At 44.3% G+C, this 21,074-nt stretch overlaps 1 protein-coding gene across 25 annotated transcripts in view; it reads right to left on the bottom strand.

The window, feature by feature from the left end:
- Positions 1 to 21,074, bottom strand: part of ARVCF (ARVCF delta catenin family member) — a 246,792-nt gene that overhangs the window by 17,008 nt on the left and 208,710 nt on the right. For all 25 annotated transcript variants that reach the window (XM_064727179.1, XM_064727180.1, XM_064727190.1 and 22 more), the window contains 2 exons: positions 1,908 to 2,035; positions 845 to 995 (listed from right to left, as the gene is read on the bottom strand). In XM_064727179.1, the coding sequence (XP_064583249.1) occupies positions 845 to 995; positions 1,908 to 2,035 (279 nt within the window). The remainder of the gene's footprint in view (positions 1 to 844; positions 996 to 1,907; positions 2,036 to 21,074) is intronic.

Here is a 21,074-nt window from a genome sequence, read left to right as displayed (position 1 = left end):
CTTCTCCATGTATAGTACTTGAGAAAAAACAGGGAATCTGGACTTGATCATTCCCAGGTATCCATTTGCCTGGCTACACCTCTGAACTATTAAAATGAGAAGCTAACATATTAAGGTAGAATCCCACCTTGCAATTGCCATGATGGCCCTAAACATGTCACCAGTATTTCCTGGCCTGACAAAGCTAGAGTTTAAACAAATACCTTAGTTAAATACAGAAGTCATCTAGAGGAAAAAACTCATCTCAGCTGAATCTTTCAAGATTTCTGCTTATGGGCAGGTGAATGTTATTTACCACTTTGGATAGGAGCTACAGCAGTGTTGAACACCAACTTGAAGAATATTAAGTTGTTTAGTGTCCAGCTCCTACAAGTATCCACCAGGCAAAAGGATGAGAAAGGAAGGAGGAAGCAAAAAACCAAAGGTACAACTTTAGAGCTCCCTGCACTTCCCCAGGTTAGCTCAGCACAACAAAGGCCAGACTCCCACTCTAACTGGAGTACCAGGCAGGCCTAAGGAGCAACATCTATGAGCACAAGTCCCATAACAACCAGAGCTAAGGAAAAAACAAGAAACCTCTTATCCCATCCAGCCCTCTGCACATGTACACACACTCCTCTACTGCAAAAAAGTACACCTAATGGTTCTCCCAAGTTAAGAGATCTCCCTCAAGCCACAGCTTGTCTGAGTGGGCTGGACATACATTCTGAGCTGACAGCTCCCCACTTGGCAGATACATGGATGGAAAGTGCAGAGAGAACAAATCCTCAACACAAGGGACAAAACCTCAGGTCTCTCAAGGCTCTCCAAGCTCCCAGGCTGGTTAGAGACGTTCAGAGGATACCTATGAGATCTTTATTGCGGCGATCCATGGAAAGGTTTCTCAGGGCGATGGACACAGCCCTCACAACCTTGTCTGAGTCCGACTGGAGCAGCTCCACGAGCACTGGCAGCCCCCTCTCCTTCCGCACCGTCGCACGGATGTACGTGGACCACTGAGCAGGACACATGAGGGAAAAGAAACAACACCCAGTACTGTGAGTTCATACACCTGCTCTTCCCTTGCCCCTGGCATTTCCTTCAGTGCCGTAACTCATTTTTTCTCTGCAAAGACCAGTTAGGTTGTGCATGCTGATTTATCCCATTGCCTTCAACCTTCATTCAAGTTCACCAAGAACCAAGGAAGAAAGGGTGTCTAAGTTCATCCTACAGCTTCTGGGGAAAGAGGGCAGGAACAGAAGGAAGAAGCATCATCTGCCAGCATCTGTTCTGAACACATCCCTCTGGATTAGGAAAAAAGAGGTCACTTGGAGGAAACACTAAAGCATCTAAAGCATCTGTTATCTTCCTCCTCCTCCAATTTCATGGTTTTATTCTGTTTCATGATTGTTTTTCAAACAAACCTGTATTATTTAAAATAAGCTGGCAGGCAGCCGTGAAACACCACCCTGCCAACCCTCAGGCTGCTATCAGTCCCACTTTGCTGAGCGGTTCTAGAAGTAATCAGGCAAATCTTTGTGAGAACTGCCTGATTAGCGCTGGGGATGCTTCACAGAGGGTATTAGGGGACACTCTGGAGTGCAGTTTCCTCAGCAAACTGTCAATCCAACAAGTTAAGTATTCAGAACACATAACTATCTAATACCAGGCTTTTCTGAATGGACAAAGCAATGCTTACATGGCTGAAGTGGTGGCACTGAGCACAGTTCTGCTATGTAAACATCACCAGCCCACAAGATGCAAAATGCTTTCAACAAGCAAATTGAACTAATTTCCTTGACGTTCCCACTTCCTTCATTTTTTAAAGGAGATAAAAATGTACAAAGTAACAGTGCACCTACAATGGGACATCCCCTTATTCTTTACTTACACAAAGGAAACAAAAAAATACTGAAGACTGCACTCACTGTCCAGTTGCCAGCACTGAGGTTCTGCAAAGCTCCTGCTGCAGCTTCCAGAGTGTTGAAGTTCTGACTTTCAGTGAGGATGGAGAGGTACAGTCGGACCACATCTGGCTGGTACAATAATTCAAAGCCTGCAGGTGGGGCAAGAGGAGAACAGAAGCAAGAAAGGCAGAGAACACAATGTATAAACAAACACATACTCCTATTTAATAACCTAACAGAACAACTGAAAGCTGTGACAACACAGAAGGAAGAGCTTCTGTCATGCCCAAGACTTTCTATCCACAATTGCTGGAAATGGTGGAGACACCAACAGCTTAAGGTTGTCAATAAAGCCTGACAATTGTCTTAAGGTTGACAGTTCTTTCTGCAATCTGTGCTATGCTATGAACTGCCCAGAAGGCAGGTGGTGACAAGGGACAATTTTTGCCTGTGACAATTACTACTTTGCATCTCTAGACTAGGCTGCAAATTCACCTTGCACTCCTGCCCTTGTTCAAATATCTCTCAATACTTTCAGAGACACAAAGAGCAGGACCAAACAGAGTGAGCTACACCATCCTGTCAGCCACACCCTGCACACACCTAGGGGACAGAAGGAAGGGGCAGGATGTCAAAGTCACCAGCACCCCCAAGTGTGAGTGGCAAGGAGGAACACTGACTCTAGTTCAGATATTCAGCACAGAAATACGGCAGCACTGTCCCACTCTGGGAGACTGTGACAGCCACATCTGTTCACTGCAGATCCCAGAGTCACTGTATCAGCTGTGCAGTTTCAGCATGACAGGAATGAGAGCTCTGCCAAGGATTTCCTTTTGTGATGCCGAGTAACTGACAGTACCATCGTGTTCTGACTTCCTCATCCATAGGATTAGTATTTATGCATCTACCCACCTTAAAAGGATCTTAGGCAAGAACTCTATCACTCCAAATTGCTGAACAATTTGTACCAATTTTTATCTATCTTCTTTCACTAAGTATAGCATGACACACTGCATCGATAAGGGCAGAGCACGCCAAGCATCTGCCTAAAGGACTGGCCAGACAAACGATCTCAAAGTGCTGTTCACGTTATGTGAACAAAAAAACTTAAACCCCTAAATTGCCTTGGTGAGTGCACGAGGGCACAAGCAAGCTCTGGTCAACGTGACTCATCTGTAGTCACTGTAGCTGCTCTGGTGGCCTTTGGGATGTTTGCAGTAAGGAAGCATTAGGTAATGCAGCAACCATTACCTAGGAGAGGATTTCTAGAAAAACATGACATCAAAGAAAGCATAAAGGTGTGAAGAAGCCTGGGCAAAGAGGCAATTTCAAGCTTGTTTTGAGCAAAATAATTTTTATTATTTGTACGCATGAAAAGAATGTTCTTCACATAACAAGATGCTGTCCTAGAATTATAGCATATTTCAAAGCAAGTTTTCCACTAGTAAGACAGGAAACCTCCAAACACAAATCACTTTCTCTCTTCAGCACTTTCTTTTCAAAATCACCCATCTCCCATACATGCATCACAGACTATCATATTTTAGAGATCTTCGAGCAATGCTGTCCTATCCAGTGGAGATATATTTTTTCTTCCCTGTTGCTAAAGGCTTCCTGAAATAAGAGCCTTGATTTTAAATGAAAGTATTTCTCCACATCCTTCATATGGCTCTGTGGCTTTTTGAGTCAAGACCTCAGAACTGAGCCCTCTAACACTGTCTATGGACACAAGCTGTGTTAACCCCCTGGCTGTACAGCAGGTACTTATCCCACTGAAAGCAAGCAAACACCATCAGCCAAGGTTTGTTCCATTCCAAAAATCCCATCTATGCACGAGGATCCATGAGGATCCATGTACTGGTTCATACTTTCCATGCTCAGCCTCTCGTGTGCATCCCAGCACGCCCGGGCCCTTCTCCAGTGACCGGACACTGAACCTGCTCCACGGCCGTGTCTCCTTTCAATGCCACCACTTGCCTGCTCCACATGACACCCTAGGGATATGTGCAAACACAACAGATGGCAACCCCCAAAGGCATCCTGCCAATCCATACCACTGACTTTGCTCTTCTCGAGTGTCCTCCCCTTGCACTGGGATCATTGCCCTCTATATTGAATGCTGAGGAAAAACTACCATTACTTAAGCCATGAAGCATGAACAGTTGTACAGCTTTTCTCCATTCCTTGAATAAGTCTGTGATTATCTGACTCCAATACAACCTTCATATCACCCTTTTCCCCTGCCACTTCACAAGGTGAATTGGCAACCTAAGAACTTCTCAAGAAAAAACACTGCTGATAAGCGCCTGGTGTTCCTTTCCTGAACACTAATACTTAAAAATCTCTTAGGATAGCCTACTGGAATTTTGACACTGTTATCTTTTAAGGAAGCTTTGCTGAAATGTAAATCATATCAGCAGAAGAGATGAAGGCAGGTTCATTAACAGATAATATTCATACAGAACATTTTCTGCTTCTGTATCTGAGCTCAGACTTGCCTGTGGTTCAACAGGATGCAATTGTTCAGTCAGTCTTCTGTTTAGAAGTACCCAGTTGTAATTTCGTCACACTTGGAAACAGCCCCACACTGTTACTCTGCCCTGTTATTTAAATGCAGTCTGTGATGTGCCCTTCCTGTCAGTCTGTACACTCCTTTTTGACTGGACACACATCCTTCCTCAGCACCTTGCTGTGTGTGAGTGCTGAGACGCTCCAACCTCCTCCCCTCTGCTCCCCTCCTGTGGCCACAGCTGCATTCCAGTCACGCACCTCTCACCCGTTCTCTGTCATTACCTCTCTCCATGCATGAAAGCCTCTCCTTTTTCCTACTTACTACTGTAAGAGCATCTCAAAAATGCCTTCAACCTTCTCTCTACAATAATGCACAGCATTTTCTCTACCAACCACCAGTACCTTCCTGCTTTGGGGCATAACTCCTTAGCAGGTGGTGGATGATTCCCACCTCACTCTACCCCCTCCCCCTTTTCAACTACATTTATGCCTCTGCCCTACTGGCACCTGTCTCAAACAGCGCCAGTGAGTGCTACACACTACCCACGGCTCTGTCCTCCCTCCTGCCTCCCCTGCTCCTCTCCCAGCACTGCAGCTCTTCTGGGTCAGCCTGGCTATGCCAGGGAAAAGCAGCAGGAGAACCAAGAATGCCCCTCACGGAGGCTGCTCATTAGCAGGGATGAAAAACTAATAACGAGAAAGTTGCTGTTGCACTGGAGGGTTTTCCCTCTCTGACAGCAAGCTGACACTTTTCATAAGCATTATAGTGCCTTAAAAAGAAACAAACAAGTTTTAGATTTTCTCCATCTGCCTCCTGTCCTAATGAATCCAGCTCTGCTATTTATAGGATGCAATTTGTCTGAATTATTATGAATTTCCTACCAGTGTTGCATGAAGGCCTTGTACGTTTTTCCATGAAGTGCTTCACGCACGTTCCTGGGAAGCACAGCTGGTCTCACCTCCATTAAGCACTTGCTTCTTTTCAAAACTGATTTCCTTAATTTCAAGACCATCTTAATTATTTTTTCAGGTAATGATACTTTTATGAAATATACAGCTAACTCCTTACACCCATTTAAAAATGGATAGAAGAAATGAGAAAAGAGGGTCATTAGTGATAGAGAATACATCAAACGATAAAAACATCCATTGTTTTTCTTTTTTCTTTAAAAAGCTGTTTTAATTATAGCCCAGATCTAGCACTGTTCTTAAAAAGATAATCTTCCTGAAATAAATGAGATTTTTCCATTGGTTATGGATTTGTGCTGAATTGCAATCTGCACTGTTTCCTCCTGGAAAAGCATGGAGATAAGTAATTTATTGCTTCTTTCACTGCAGAAAGCAAAGTAAACAAGTTCACTGTATTAGCTTTTGGCTTTCAGAGAAATGCCTTGGACAGTCATGTCACTGTGAGCATCAGACCTTTTGCAGTGTGTGAGCATTCCCCCAGCTAACAACAACAAGAACATGTCACAGAGGAGTATCTTCCATATTAGAGTCATCTCCAACACACTGCAGTCTCATCTTTCTGAGAAATAGGAAGATGAGCTTTTTTGTAGCAGAGTTGCTCAGAACTGGCAAATGGGACTATTTCTGTGTGAAGTTCACATTACCAGGACAGGATGTGGCAAGTAGATTATCTGCCCAGGGAACAGTGACAGCACAGACAGCAATTTGAATCCTGAATGGAAAACACCTGAGGAATTAGCTGGGGCTGATTAGCGATCTCCATCCCTTCAGCCCTCAGTCCCCGTGCTGAGAATGATGCAGCAGCTCCTGGATTATCTCCTCCACAAAACTATTTGCTTTCATCTTGGCAATGCTGATCCTGTGCCTATACTTAGCTACATTCTGGCAATAACATAAGATACTGCACCAGGTGCCTATCTCTGATACACTCGCTTAATCCCAAATTCAGACAACTCTTTTTGGAACAAGGCTGCCAAACCTATTCCCCTTCACCACCCATTCCATTTAGGATTTATTCTCCCACCACAGGCATGGGAAATGATACATGTGGATGCTGGACAGATGAGGAATCTCCTGCTGCTGCAGCAGGAATACACTGCTTAATTTTCTGTCCACACAAAACTTCTGGACTGATGCTTAAAACAACTGTCAAATTTCAAATTTCATAGGAAGCTGAAGGATGTTGGCAACACTGTAGAAAAAAACCTAAGCAACTCCTAAAGCGGGGGTGGGGGTGTGTCTGTGGAATCACTGAAGTGAACCTGACAGCTACTCACTCTTGCAGCGTGCAGACACAATTCCCACTTACTGCACTTGGCTTCCCGACAGAAGCTGCAGCAGCACCTGGACTCTCTGGGGCTGCCACTACAGCAGGAGGCGCATTCCCGGCCCACAGCCCCCAGGGGCTGCCGGCACTGCGAGCTCCGCGCTCGCCCTGAGCCGCACCTGCAGCGCCGGCAGATGGAGCGAGAGGAGCCCGGACCGCGCCTCCTCTGCAAGGTCACCCGAAAACAGACTTTGCACAGTGAAAAAACATCTCCCTCAGCAGCCAGGAAGCTATCAGCCAAAAACAAAAGAAAAAATAAAAAAAGAGAGCAAAGAGTCATGACAGTAAAAGAAATGAACACTAAGAATCTGCACGAAAGAAAAGCTCCGCAGCCCTTGGACTCCTGCCCTCTGCTGACAGCCGGCCGGTACCTTCACCACAGCCTGTGCAGTTCATTGTCTGCAAGGTCTAAACCAGGGCTCAGAAGTATTTGCTACAAAAATGTTTTCAGAACACTTCAGCAGCAGATCAGTCCTGCAGTTCAACTCTCCCCTTCCAGGAACCCCTCACCTCACAGTGCGGTTTTACAGAAGACTACATGAAAAGCCCCATGGAAAGCTGGGGGAGGCAGCTGGTTACTTTTGTAAAAACAGTAATCAGATCCCTAAAAAAACCCGACCCATCAGCTCCCTTCCATCTGTACACTGTGCTTCAGCACCCAGTGCACAGAGCAGCTTGAATGCCAACATAAACTTGCAAGATTCTTCTAATTGAAAGGCTTAGCAGTAGCGTGAGTGCAGCCAGCTCCAGCAGAGCCAAACACTTCGCATAACCGCCCGAGAATGCAGCTCGATGCAGATACATGCAGAATACCGAGTGACACACAGCACAGGCACAGCAAACTCTGCAACAAATGGAGATGAAATAATAGGTGGAAAGTTCTGAACAGTCCCTGTGGCTTTCACTTCAAGGTACAGCACAAGTCAGGACTGGTACTGAGCTTACTGCAGAGACTGAATCACAAATGCAGCATCCACCAGTGAGCAGCAGCTCTGAAGACAGACAGAACAGCCTTTGAATAGTATTGAAAAGAACAACCAGAATAATGTGGGACACACGAGACTCAAATCAGGCTTGAGGGTATGTTTAAGAAGAATTTTCTATTTAGGAAACGAACACCACACTGTGTGACCTTTCCAACTAATCTACTAAGTCATACTAAGTTCTAAAATGATGTAAACTCTTCCCAGCTTATCACATACTCCCACAATGACAGCAGCACTGGCACACTACTCCAAAAGGGAAGCAAACAAACCCCCAGCCCAAAGGATGTAACAGGAATGTTTCCAGCACTACCAAGAGGTATGCAAAAAACCAACACAGGGAGCTAGGGTGACTGCAGGGAAGACAGAAAGGCAGAGAGGAAAGGAAATATTGGAGGGCAAGGCAGAGCAAGAGAAAGAAAGGATGCCTGGGAAAGCAAACTGTCTTTTGCTATTTCTATTACTCTTTACATTTCCCAAGCTCCACAAGCTGTCATCGAAGCACCTTCTTACAGAATGACTCGTACAAGGTTGGTTACATCCCACTTCATATCCAAACAATATGCAATTCAACAAAGAGGTGTCTCAATCAAACACAACCCATTTTGACCTTGTATGAGTTCTAGCACTTCTGTTTTCTGTGACCACACATTTTAGAGCTCATACTGTTTTCCCTTTCCAAAGGACCTGCAAGCAGCATTTCTCCCAATAGTGTTTGACACACTGCCCAATACAAAGTCTTTTCCCAAACATATGCAGCTGAGTCTCCTGGCAACTGGAGATGTTCCATTAACAGCCTTTTCTCCTCACTAATCAGTAGCAAAGGCTCTGGAGGACCAACACTTAATAAGAATCTCAAAGCTGCTGCAGATAACTGGAGCACTACCCAAGCTGCTGGTTCAAAGGGGGAATGCTCTGTCCCACAGGGCTGTCACCAAAACTCAGGGAATCCCCAGCAGCCCGGCTGATGCAGGGATGGGAGAGCAGCTGAAGGTCTGCACCTGCAGGGAGAGGAGACACGTGGGTGAACTGCAGCACATTTATAAGCATTTCTAGGTCACCCCTGGCAATGGTTTTTGTTTGCTTTTGAGAAACACCATTGTTACAAGCCACGATGCCTTGGATTGGAGTTAAGCCCTTTGGCTGCATGATTAAAATGCAGGGTTCATGTAAATAGCTTCCTTTACCCCAGTCCCAGGAGACTTGCCTCTGACCTTGGGGACTCTCAGTACAGTACATGAAATGTTAACACTTGCTCTCACACCAGCTTCTCTAATTCAAAGTTATTTTTATTTACTTCACAGTGATAACTGAATGCAGTTTCTGTTAAATAGAACAGGACAATCATATTATTTCAAAAGCAAATCTCTTTAGAAATGCAGTTTGTATCTAAAAATCAAACATTAAATAACATTTTCTCCCGCTCTCTTGCACACAGAGCACACACTGGAGTCTCTGGGCTGTGAGCTACATACCAAATGCAAACTGTTTGGAAGGACGGGCTGCTCTCTTCCCACCACCAGCTTACCATGGTGTTTGCAAGCTCCCAGAATGCAGCCCAGGCCCTGCATCACCACTGCAACATCTCCAAGTGGGACTTGGTTCAAAATCCTGGCTCACATACGTAAGTGAGTACGAAACTAATTTGCATCAAAGGTCTGCCAGCTCTGCAGGGTTTCTCAGTGTGACACTGCCAGCCCTGCTGGGGTATGGAATTTCTGGCAGCTCAGGCTCACTCGGGACTCTAAGCTAGGGATGAGCACTCTCTGGCCTGCAGAAAGGCTGTGTCCAGGGGAATCTCTCTTACTGGCTGCCCCTTACTCTTGCCTCAAACACTACAGCATTTTAAGACAAAAGACTGATTATGCTTATCAGACTGGTGATCTCACTGACAGCAGATCAATATGCCAAGGGAGCAGCAGTGCTCCTAGATGTGAGCAATCCTGCCTGCTCCCTTCAGGGAAGCTCCTTCCTGAAGCTTCCTGGTTGGGCTCACAGGTCTAACAGCTGATACTGAAAGGAGCTGGGCACAGTGGTGATGTGCACTGGGGACTTCTAAAACAGACAGCAATCCAGCCCATGCATACAAGATCAATACCGAGCGTGTCATTGATCATGTTATGTTTCCCTGGGAGGGAAAACCTGAATTTCCAGATGCTGTCTGCTACATCACAGGGATATTTGAACAACAGTGACAAGGTCAAACATCCATGCTTATTCTTTTAGATCTCAGTGCTGCTGCTGCTCCTATTGGCCATGGGTGTTTCTGATATGTCTGCTCCTGTCTCTGCGAGGGTCCAGAATTACATGACTGACTGGTTTTCTTTCTCCTCTCTGAAAGGACCCAGATGGCAGTGCTTGGTGACTGCCCACATGCCCCGAGGGGTGTCTCCTTGCTCATGTCACCAAACAGCTCTATTTTGTCACTCCTCCTTTTTAGCCAGAGAAAGCAATTCCAAGGAATAGCACAATCCTCTCCAGAAAGGACAACACTGCCAAGCCCTCCTGGCTTATCTGGCTCCTGGTGCCTGGGTCAGTGACACCAGTAGAAACTGTGGAGAGGCTCAGGAACTGGCAACTTAACGACCTCAGAGCTGCAAACTCCAGCCAAGAATATGTGGGGATGCCACAATAATCCAAACCCATAACACTGCCCAAGATCACTTCCTAATGTGATGGGGTGACACTACAGAATGCCTCATCTGGGTACAAGCAGGTGGAAAGTGGCCCTTACTTCCTAAAGGGGAAAGGTTGTAAGTGGAGGAATCTCTAGGCCTGAACATGCTTATTACTCTCTGCCTGGGTAATCCACTGCTTTATGGAGCATGCTGCAAGCCTTTTCCATTTAGCTAAGCTTTCCCAAAGGAACAAAATAAATAAAAAGATGGCTGGCAAAGCTAATGAGGATTGGGAACATGAAGAAAATTATCAAATGTGTTTTCTCAACTGTGCATTCACATATTCATGCCAGAACATGCATGTTTACTGGGACTTTTCCTTGAACTGAAACAACCAATGTAGGCAAAACCATTTTCCTTATGACCTTCACCTACACCTCCATAAATCACAACACAGCTTTTTGATCACAGCTGCCACGTGGTGCAGCTGAAAAGACTGAAACTCCTTTCACTGCCATTACTAGTGCAGATGCCTAACTGTCCAGCCTAACCATCAGCAGGTTTGAGCTTAATGTATAAAATGTATTTATTAAAGAGACAGATACTGAGTGATTCCCTGAAGGAAAGCCCATTAAAAAAAAATTACACCACAGCTATGTCTAGTAGTAAAATACAATGTGTTGCTGTTAGTATCTTAACAAGTCCAAGAGCCTCATAACAGAAAAATGTCTCAGAACTAGAGTCATTGCTGAAAATCAACAGCACTGTTAAGGGACTTCTTCCTTTAACTTGTGGCTGCCTGAGCCTACCATTTTCTTTCCTCTGGTCTTCAGTGTGTGTTTAACCAAGGATCATGTGTTCCAAATTGCCCTTTTTTGGCCTCAAGCCCCTGTAAAACTCAGCTTTGCAGTTCCAGATGCCAATCAGCTGCTCTTACTCCAGGAAGCTAACGAGCTTTCAGCTTCCTCCCAGCTCAGTAGAAACCTGTCTGCAGAGAAAAACTTATTGCAAAAGGACTCATGCTTTAGTCCTTGGCTCCAGATGCCACCTAGGCATATTTATTTTATTAAAAAGATTCTGACTTTATTTAGAACTGTTGAGATATTGAACAGCTTTATAAACTTTCTGTCACAAAATGCCAGCAAATAGAGAAGCACAGCAAAGGGAAGAAACACTCCAGCAGACAGCTGCATGACAAAATAAAAAACCCTACATGGTAATGCATATTTAGTTGAAATGTCCTCATAGCCTTAGACATTTAGTACTGAGCTATGCAAGAAAGGCAGAAAAAACACAGAAAACGCTTTCTTACCTTGCAGCCCTCTAAATATCTTCTTTCCTGTCTTCAAGATGGCGTATGAATCATGCTGGATCATGAGGCCAGGTATGGTCCCACCAAGTGCCCTGCCCTCCCATATGGCAGCCTAGTCCCAGGAGCCCAGCAGAGCAAAGCTGTGGGGCTGTGCAGGGGAGGAGAGGCTGCAGGGCTCTGCAGGGCACAGCCCTGGGCTCCAGCACCAGGGGGAAGCAGCACTCAGTGCAGCCGCAGTCCTGGAGCCAGGCTGGGCTCAGGGTGGCTGCAGCAGTGACCTCAGTGCTCTCCCTGGACACAGCAGCCGCTCTCCTCCAGACCTACACAGGTGCTGTTCCCACCAGGTCTGCGGGGAGCCGAGGTGTGGGAGAGCCCACAGCACCTTCTGTGCTGTTACACACCGGGGTGATGGCACTAAAACCAACCAGCAAGGCAAACCCCAATCCTCCATCACTCAGGAATTTACAGAAACAGGATTACTTTGTCAGATGTGGGACTTAGGGGGTTTCCACTGACTGCTTCAAAACATTCCTGCTGCTGAGGGACCTCCAGCTCAGGTTTGAAAGCCCACACGGTCCTGACAAGCGCTTGGGTGGATCAGAGCTGGAGCTGGGACAGACAAGGATCGACTGACAGCATTTCCACTCGGGCTGGCACCTGTCAGGTTCTGCCCTTCACAGCATGTCTGCGTTTTATCTTCAGTGCCAAGGGAAAAACAACGTCAAGAAAAAACCCCAAAGCCTCCAGAGCTCACGCACACTGAAATATGCTTAGAAGCCAAACTGAAAGCTTTTTTCTGGGTTACTCATGCTTCACTGAGTCCTCTTATACTTCCACTGCTCATCATGACTTTATATAAAGTCTCATAAATGGTCATAAGCCATTACACAGGTATTTGGTTATTCATATCAATTCAGCTGCTTGTTAGAGGATCGTCTGCTTAAGGCAGTGAAGGGCTACAGAACTCCACAGCTTGAATTCCTCAAATAAGGCAGAATAAATTTTTCTATTCTCCAGTGGATATACCCTCACAGAAACATCAAACATCTCAAAATACATCCCAGTAAGAAGGAAATATTTGGATATAAACAGCTAATCTTTTTTGGGGGAAGCTTAGCAGAATCCAAGCTGAGCAGAGGCTACCAGGTCCAGTCTCAGCCTGCAAAAATGAAAGGTCAGTGGCTCCTAATCACTGGGACTGAAGCCTGCTTGGTTCATTAAATGCAAAGTCCTGCAATCTTGCCTTTATAAGCATTTTATAAGCAACTGACATATGGAAAGACTCCCCCACGTTAATAAATAATTTATTATACGCCAACCCAAACATTTCCTCCAATCCTGTTTGTGTCCTGAAATTGCTAATTAGTTCCTGCTCCAGCTTCCAAAGTCAGAAGTGTGTTTCAATTCCTCTCTCCATTTCATGAAAGCTGCCTCATGCACCCAAAGGCAGCCCAGTGCCTCTAATCTGTCTCAATTACAGTCACTGTGCTGCTGTCAGGCAAGTATCTCCCAAGCATCCAAGAAAAAGAATTTGATGTTTTCAATGTCAAATGAATGTCAGACCAGAGTGGAAGCAGCACAAAAGGTTTCCCTTAACTTATCTAATAAAAAAATAGACCTTGCAGCCCAGCTTTTTAAAGGTACCATATTTGGGTACTTAATTCTCATGGATTTCAGTGTAAGCTAGAAACATTAATGCCTCAAAGAACAGAGATTCTGCACTCATTCTCAAAGCACTGTATCCAGGCAGGGATTACAGATGATGGGAGACAAGAGAAGATGCTGCTGCTCCTCCCTCATTTAAACTGGGACACACTGGAACATATCACATCAAAGTACTGAGTGAACAGGTACTCTTCTCCCTTTTCCTGCCAACCATTCTCTGCAGCTTTCTGGAAAGCCAGGGAAGTTTCTATTAAATGTAAACCCACCTGCTGCTCAGTGCACTGCCCGAATATTGGATAATCACAGGCAGAACTGACACATAACCAGCTCTGCCTATAAAATAATAGATTTCCTGGAAACACAGATCTTGCTGTAAAACTTAAAGTTGGACTAAAATAGGAGGTAAGACAACATGATCTGGAGAGAAGTAGCTCCCTGAAGCCTTAGCTGGCTAAACACACACACCCAAAAGCCACAAATAAATCGATTTGCAAATCAAAAAGCAAAAGAAGAGATTGGGGGCCCTAGTGTGTAGCAATGAATGAGATAATTTGCTGCAATGAATAGAGGGAGCACAGAGACATTTTTCAAGAGGCAAAGGGGAACATTACACAGCATCCAACTGCAGCCTGCCCCATATTCACCACCCTACAGCAATATCCTGCATTCATAAAGCAGCAGAAAATCATATGAGAAATTCTACAACAAAGCCACAGCAGCCACTACCACAAAGCAACTCTGACAGCTTCTTTGAAACCACTTTATCACCTTTAAAACAGTGAAAAGATCCCAACCCAACAGCCACTTTGTCTAGGAGAGTTTTCAAATTCAATGCAGCCTTCTTATGGTAATATTATGCAATTAAAAATTGAGCTTAAAATTACCCATGTAAAAGATTCTAAGCAGAAGCTGACCTTTACTGTGGAGGTTGTTCATGCCTATAGAAAACTCTGAAAAGGTCAGTATAAATGTAAATAAGGAGAGACACTTCCTCAGGAGTATAGAAATTTCCATCATATTAGGGCCTATACCCATTTCTCCATGTAAGGCAATGTTATGAATGTGCTGATGGCTTCTCATGGGCATATGAGTCCAGAGCTTGATCCAGAAATAGGTCTCCATACTTCAGTGAAACAACTGGCAGCAAATTTTCAGTGTTTTAGGGAAAGTAGGATCCAGCCACCCAGAAAACTGCCAATACAGTTTACTGTCCATGGGTTTCATCTCAGCAGTGTTCTCAGCAAACAGGGATGTTGGATTTGGATGGGACGTGCTTGTTAGAATTTAACTATGAAGCAAAACTGCCCAAATCCGAATCACCTGTAAATTTCCCAAGGATTACATTCTGGACACTATCACGAACCTGAAATACTCTGCTGGGAGCAGCACTCATGTAATTGAATAAATGGGATTAGGTTTCACGTTCCTGACACCCCCAGTTTCTCATTCCTTGAGAAATTCTGAACACACTGCCAAGAACACAAAACCTCAGGTAGCCCCAAAGGGGAAGTGGGAATCCTGCACCTGCAAGGAAGCAGCCTTCCCATTTCCTAAGTGTTTAAAGGTCACTGGGGACACTCCAGGTAAGGCAGATCCTTTCTCTAGACCCTCCTCTTGCCCCCTCACATTGAATGAGTCTTTGGAGATGTTTTTCTTGCTCATTATTTTTAAGCTCTCAGCAGGATAAAATGCAATTATATGCTGAATCGTGATTACAGACTTGCTGGTTGTGATTTTAGAAGTCTCAAAACAAAAGTCATTAGATTAAATTTTCTTCCTGGCTTTGTAAGAGAGGGACAAGAAGAACTGACATCTCTAAATGGAGTGGGCTGGCTAGTGTGAGCAAGCTAGGCAGATACTCCTTTGTAATCAGGAAATCTCATCTCTCTTCCCAGCTGTGCCACAGAAATGCCCTTGAACTGCACACTCACTTCAGCAGTGGTGCCCTCTTTCCCTCCCCGCACAAGTTCAGTCTTGCTCTTAGCTCGAGCTGGCCTGCTCAAGTGGACTGTCACAGTGTTGGTACGAGGCTACTGTTAAAAACCCCCACAAAGTTGCTCTAGACATCTTTGACAAAAGCAACAGGATTTTTAGTACAGAGATAGCAAGGTGTGCAAAACACAAATGAACTGGGCACAAGGTGCAAGGACTGCACACCATATTGCCTCCTTCTATTCCTGCACAGACACGTAACATTTCATGCTATTACAGATTTCCAATTTTCCCTGTGATCAAGACACAGAAAATTCAGGGCTGAAACTAATGGTCTGTGAGGCCGAAATAAAAACGCTCTCCTTTCTACCACATACTGATCAACATTCTCACTGATCATCTGGAAATGCCTGGGTCAGCAATCAAGCTCTCAGTGGGTTCAGAGCAACCAGCAGCTGGATTGACATTGCTTTCTAAACCATGCAGAGGTAAAGTTCCCCCTGCCTCTAGCTGACAGGTAAATTTAAGTGACTGCTTTACCATGTAAAATGCCTGCCTCTCAGTTCAAGGTCATTTTTCTTCAATCCACAGTTAGAGGTATATGGCACATTAAGACCTGTAATTCCCCTGTCATGGTGGAGAAGGGGGGGAGCTTTTAAGCCTGTGCAGAGCACTTGGGGTTAGAGAAATAAATACGGCTTTACACAGCAGCTTTCACATTCAAGATATCTCACAGTGGTTTACAAAGTAATGAGTCAGATAATAGGGCTGCAGCAGCTGTGCAGGTACACTCACTGGAAATTAATGCTGCAAAACCAGAAGTCTTAATTTTTTGATTCTCTTTATTTGCTCTTCTGCAAAACATGGCAGCTTCAGCCCAACTAAAGAGCATCAGTGGCTTCTGCAATTTAAAATGCCCAGGTTATCTGACATTCCAGTTTGTTTTAATTTCCAGATTAACGCCACAATTAAAACTCTCCATTAACTATAATACTGTTCAAGCAAAAGTGGAAAAAATGCATGTACCTCCCTGTCTTGGCTGCACTGGAAGGAAGGTCTCACTGCCTGATCTCTGAACTAACTGCAAAAAGTACCACAATTTGCAATTAGTTCAGAATCACACAACTATCTGATTTTCATTCCCCTTTCTCTCCCCCATCATTACCTGTTCTAAGCAGATCCTCAAAGGCTGATTATCAAGTGTTTTGAGAATTCCATGGTTTACTGTGCTGGCACCAGTAAAGTATATATTGTAAGTAAAAATATGTTTTTCTTTGAAACAAGCCATATCTTGAGGTGCAACCCGATACACTCAATTTTGTATATATGCTCCTTTCTCAGGTTCCATGGGTAAATGAACTTTCTCATTCTTCTTCTCATCTGAGTCACCTAATCCACTAGTTGTGGATTGTTTTGGAAAAATGTGCTGGTTTTATGCAGACATACTTTTCCTGGCTGACTCTGTAATCAGTTAATGAGAGTCACACAGAACAACCAGACTGAAAGGGAACATGGGAGGTCAACTGGGCCAGCTTCCTGCTCAAGGCAGGCTCAATGCCAAAATTAGCTATTATGCTTTTGTCCAGCCAGGTCTTGAAATCCTTCAATGATATAAAGAACCCTTCAAAACCTCCTCCAATATCCAATTATGTGGCATTAGCCTCCATTTCTTTGGGCAGAAGGCTACCAGATGGGACAGATGCTTTCAGTGACACTCGAGTGATGTCTGTCTAGTGCTCAGTTCTGAAAGCACCGAGTCACCTCAGAAATCCACATTCTGGCTATTCCTAAAGCACAGCCTTCAGAACACTCACCCAGAGCTGTAAGTACATCCTTTGCTTCTGCTCATACTACTTCAGGAAAGGGATTTAAATCAACATTACACCATTTTTCTGCCTCAGCTCTTCTGAAACTTTCTGCAGTTCTCTTAACTCGTCAAGCAGCTTCGTCAGCACAACTTTGCTGCAGTACTTTTGATGGACACCAGAGACAACTGTAACTTCATCCAACAAGGTTTTTGTAATTGATTTTGACATGAAACTTCACCTCTAAATTCTGACAGAAGCTGAGTTCCTCTTCCCTGAGCTTGCTGGTGATAGTGGCTGGGCAACCAGGACAACTTTCAGATTCGCACCCCTCTTCAAAGGATCATCTCATTTTTCACGCTTATGCTAAAAGGGAGGGGGGGAACTCAGAGATTTCATTGCTATTGTTTCTAAACTGAAACTAAGAGGCATGGCAAAAGCTGACATAATGCAACAGTGATGGATTGGTGGATGGGGTGAGTCTTTCACTACAGTGACTGAGCCCCAAGACTCAGGCAGCTACAGTTATGAGGGATAAGCACCTTCCCATCAACTCCTGCTTTTATTCCTGGCAGGCTTTCTTGGCACATTCTCACTTTATAAACAGTCCTGGAGCAGCATCTGTATAATGAGCTATGCTCTATAATAACAAGCATTCTATTTTAGAGTAACAATTAGAATTGCTTGTAGAATAGAAATGCTAAATGGGACATGCAAAAACATACACACAACCTAAAATGTGGGGAGGGAAGAGAATTTACCATTCTCAGCAGGGCAAACAGTGCAGGAAAAGCTGTGAAAATTAAAAACACGTGACTGGCAACTACAGCTTTCCAACATTAACTATTCTTCATCAGAAATATTAGCCTAATGGAAACGACATGAAAATCCAATCAGTGGTTGAAGAGTTAAGATGCTGCATTGCCAGAGAGCACACACTGCTATAACTGAAGTAAATGCAGCTGGGCAGTAAAACCTACCAAGGTTTCCAGTTATGCACTGGTTTATGTGTACACTTTTCTATACGAAGCATCATAAATAATGCAGTTGAACTTCTCAATAAAAAAACCACAATAAGTGCAGTATGCATAATGAGAGTGCAAAGCAATTCACAGTATTACACACTTGCAAAATTCTCTCTGTAACATGAATGCTTCAGTTCATTCCCACAGTATCTCATCAGGGCAAACCTCTACCATCCATCTTTAACTGAAATTCTATTTTTATTTAATTTTTATATCACTGTACTGCTAGCAACAGCTGGGATACAGCATACTTCACCAGATTTTGCTGGTTTTACAAATATAACACATACACTCCATTTGCATTGGTTATCACAGCAGCAGTGAAAATACTAATTATTTTAGTGAGGGTAATTATTCTAGCTATTATTTTAGTGAAGTGATTCTTCTAGTGAAGGCAGAAGAAATAGAAGGCTCTTCATGAACAAGTTCGCTACAACCCCAGCAACTGAATGCTATTAATTTGCTTAAGGCCACTCAGAAAGTCAGTAGCAATGCTGGACTGGGAAAATCAGACTCCTTTCCTTCCAGTTCTGTCTTTAGCTGAAGCTCCAGATCACTCCATCTCCTTATTAGCTGCTGTAATTACCATGTGCTCTAGTGGAGCTCCTGCTGTTTAGTTTTTTATAGGCTACTTTATTATGCAAGTATATATAGGCTCTTACTGTTTGAGATGCCTAAATCTCATTTTCTGTGCACTTAAGTTGGCCACAAACTCACATCAAGTTGGAAAAGGAATTTACCACCTGGGATTCCTGTCTTCTGAAGATACTGCTAGTTATTACAGTAGATCTATATTCCTGGGTGTCAGCCTCAGGCAAGAAGGAGCTGGAAGCTGACTACTGGAGTCTTTTTATAGTCCCATGAGAGCCACAGGTGAAAGGACAAAGGACCTAAAGGCGAGGAGGGAGAATCTTGCCACTGTCAGCTTTTCCCCCTCATGTGCTAAGGGAGACTAAACATTTGAGAATGCAAAAGAAGGATAAAGAAGAGGAATAGCTGTTGATGTTGATTCACTATTTCCAAGATAATCAAAGTATTAGAAGTAAGCCAGCTTTTTCTCATTGAGAAGGAAAAGTGTGAAATTATTCAGAAACAAAGCAGTTGTCTTAACTCATCTTTCCTGTGACCTCTAACTGTTAAGACAGAGGTAGAAGACAAAGGAAAAATCAGTTCTACAGACAAACAAATTATAGCTGAGCCAAACAGAGATGGAAAAGAACCACCACCTTATGACTTCACAACGAGTTTCAGCTTCTATAAATACAGAGCTGAATGGAATTCTCATATCATTACAATTGCTCTTCCTGCCTCCCTGCCCCAGCAGTTGTTTCCCACTGGTCCCTCAGCTTAAACTTCAAAGCTTGATGATCTAAACCTGAAAGACATTCACACTATGAAGTGTCCACGCTGGGGGTGGGGAGGTGTTAGTGGCATTTAAATATCACAGCTGGAATGTCTTCTCCAGTTTACACTGGTTCTATATCCTCCATGTAGCAGAACTATTTCAAGTCCCCAGCTCAAATCTTCCTGACACAATCTCTCACCTGGGCCATTCACAGCACAGTCTACTCACACAAACATTGTGCTTTCCCTTACTCAGCTGCAAGAGCTTTTTCTGTTCCACAGATGCCATTTCACCCCTACCAGGAATCTAGCCTGTCTTATCTGTAAACACAGTTTTGCCTGGATGTCCCTATGGACGAAGCAAGGGACTGGAAACCACAGCTCAGGGCTGCAATGTCAAGGCATTCTCTGAAGCCAGAGAGCAATGCTTTGACAAACACAGCAGCAATTACCAAAGCCAAAACTACTCCTCACATTCCTGAGCAGACAGATAACACCAGAGCTGGTCCTGTAACGGTCTCAAATTCATCTCACATGATTTTTTGGAATAACTGAACTCTACACAGCAGAGCTGTGAGTCTCAGCGCTGCTGTACAGAGTTACTGTACAGGGTTTCAGTCACATCACTTAGTATTTCTCCCAGAAAAGTATTTTTTCCTTAGTCTCCAAAGTAAGAATACTGTAGGATAGAATTATATCACCAAGTGAAAAGAATTAGTGGCAGAGACAGAACAGTACTCCTGGACCTCCAATTCACATTCCACCTGTATCCCTCCCATATGATTTTTCAAAGCCTTCAGTTTCAACCTTAAACATACAGTTTATGTTCTACATATTTAAATTTACCAGATCGATAAAGATCACAAAAAAGTTTTCACGTGTAGAGCACAGCTCAGCAGGCCAGTAAATGAGCCTTAATTGGTCTTATCCCAGGGCAAGCTACTACAGCTCCAGAGCTCAGCCCCCAAGGGGACTGAGTGCCAGAGGCCAGCTCGCCCAGACCAAGGCCGCAGGTCAGCCCTAGCAAGCAGGGATATTTAGCTCTTAGTGATTAGCCAGCTCTTATGATTTCAGCTTTGCTTGCTAGGGAGCTTTCCCTGGGCTTGAGGCTCCAGCAGATGGTAGAGAGAGGAGAAGACACCGGCTGTTCCACGAGTATGGCTTTATTGAGGGCTCCGTGAAGGGTCTCAGCTCTTCTTCTTCTGCGTTAGTAGGGGTACAGGATGCTACTTTTATAGCCTTGGCCTGGATCCAGTCCTGACCAATGGCAAAGGTTAGAGGGACCATAAGTGACCAACAGTAGGGGTAACACGGTATTGCCTTACATGGCTATAGGGATAGGTTATAGGGCGGATGTCCCTGGAGTCAGGAAGCTTCCTGGCTGCTGTGTCAGCATTTCAGATTCTCCACGGGGCCCTGGCTAAACCTGATGGTTTCACTACAGGCCAGGAAGCCATTCATGCACGTGTCCACCAGGTCTGAACAAATAAGAACACTGAACGTAAGAATCAGAGAGGATTATGACCAAAAAGGCAGAGGATTCCAGAACAATTAGCAGTCAGCTATGGAAAGACTGTGTACACAAGAAAGGAAAAATCCACAGGTGCCTGCTCTGAATTCCTTGAAAATATAGGGAAAAACAATGGGAATTTAGAGATACCAGATTAGAGAAAGTTTGGCAAGCTAAATTCCATATG

This window comes from Zonotrichia leucophrys, chromosome 15 (assembly GCF_028769735.1).
Source record: "Zonotrichia leucophrys gambelii isolate GWCS_2022_RI chromosome 15, RI_Zleu_2.0, whole genome shotgun sequence".
Taxonomy (NCBI): Eukaryota; Metazoa; Chordata; class Aves; order Passeriformes; family Passerellidae; genus Zonotrichia; species Zonotrichia leucophrys.
The sequence above is the reverse complement of the archived record's forward strand: the minus strand, read 5'-3'. Positions and strand labels throughout refer to the sequence as shown.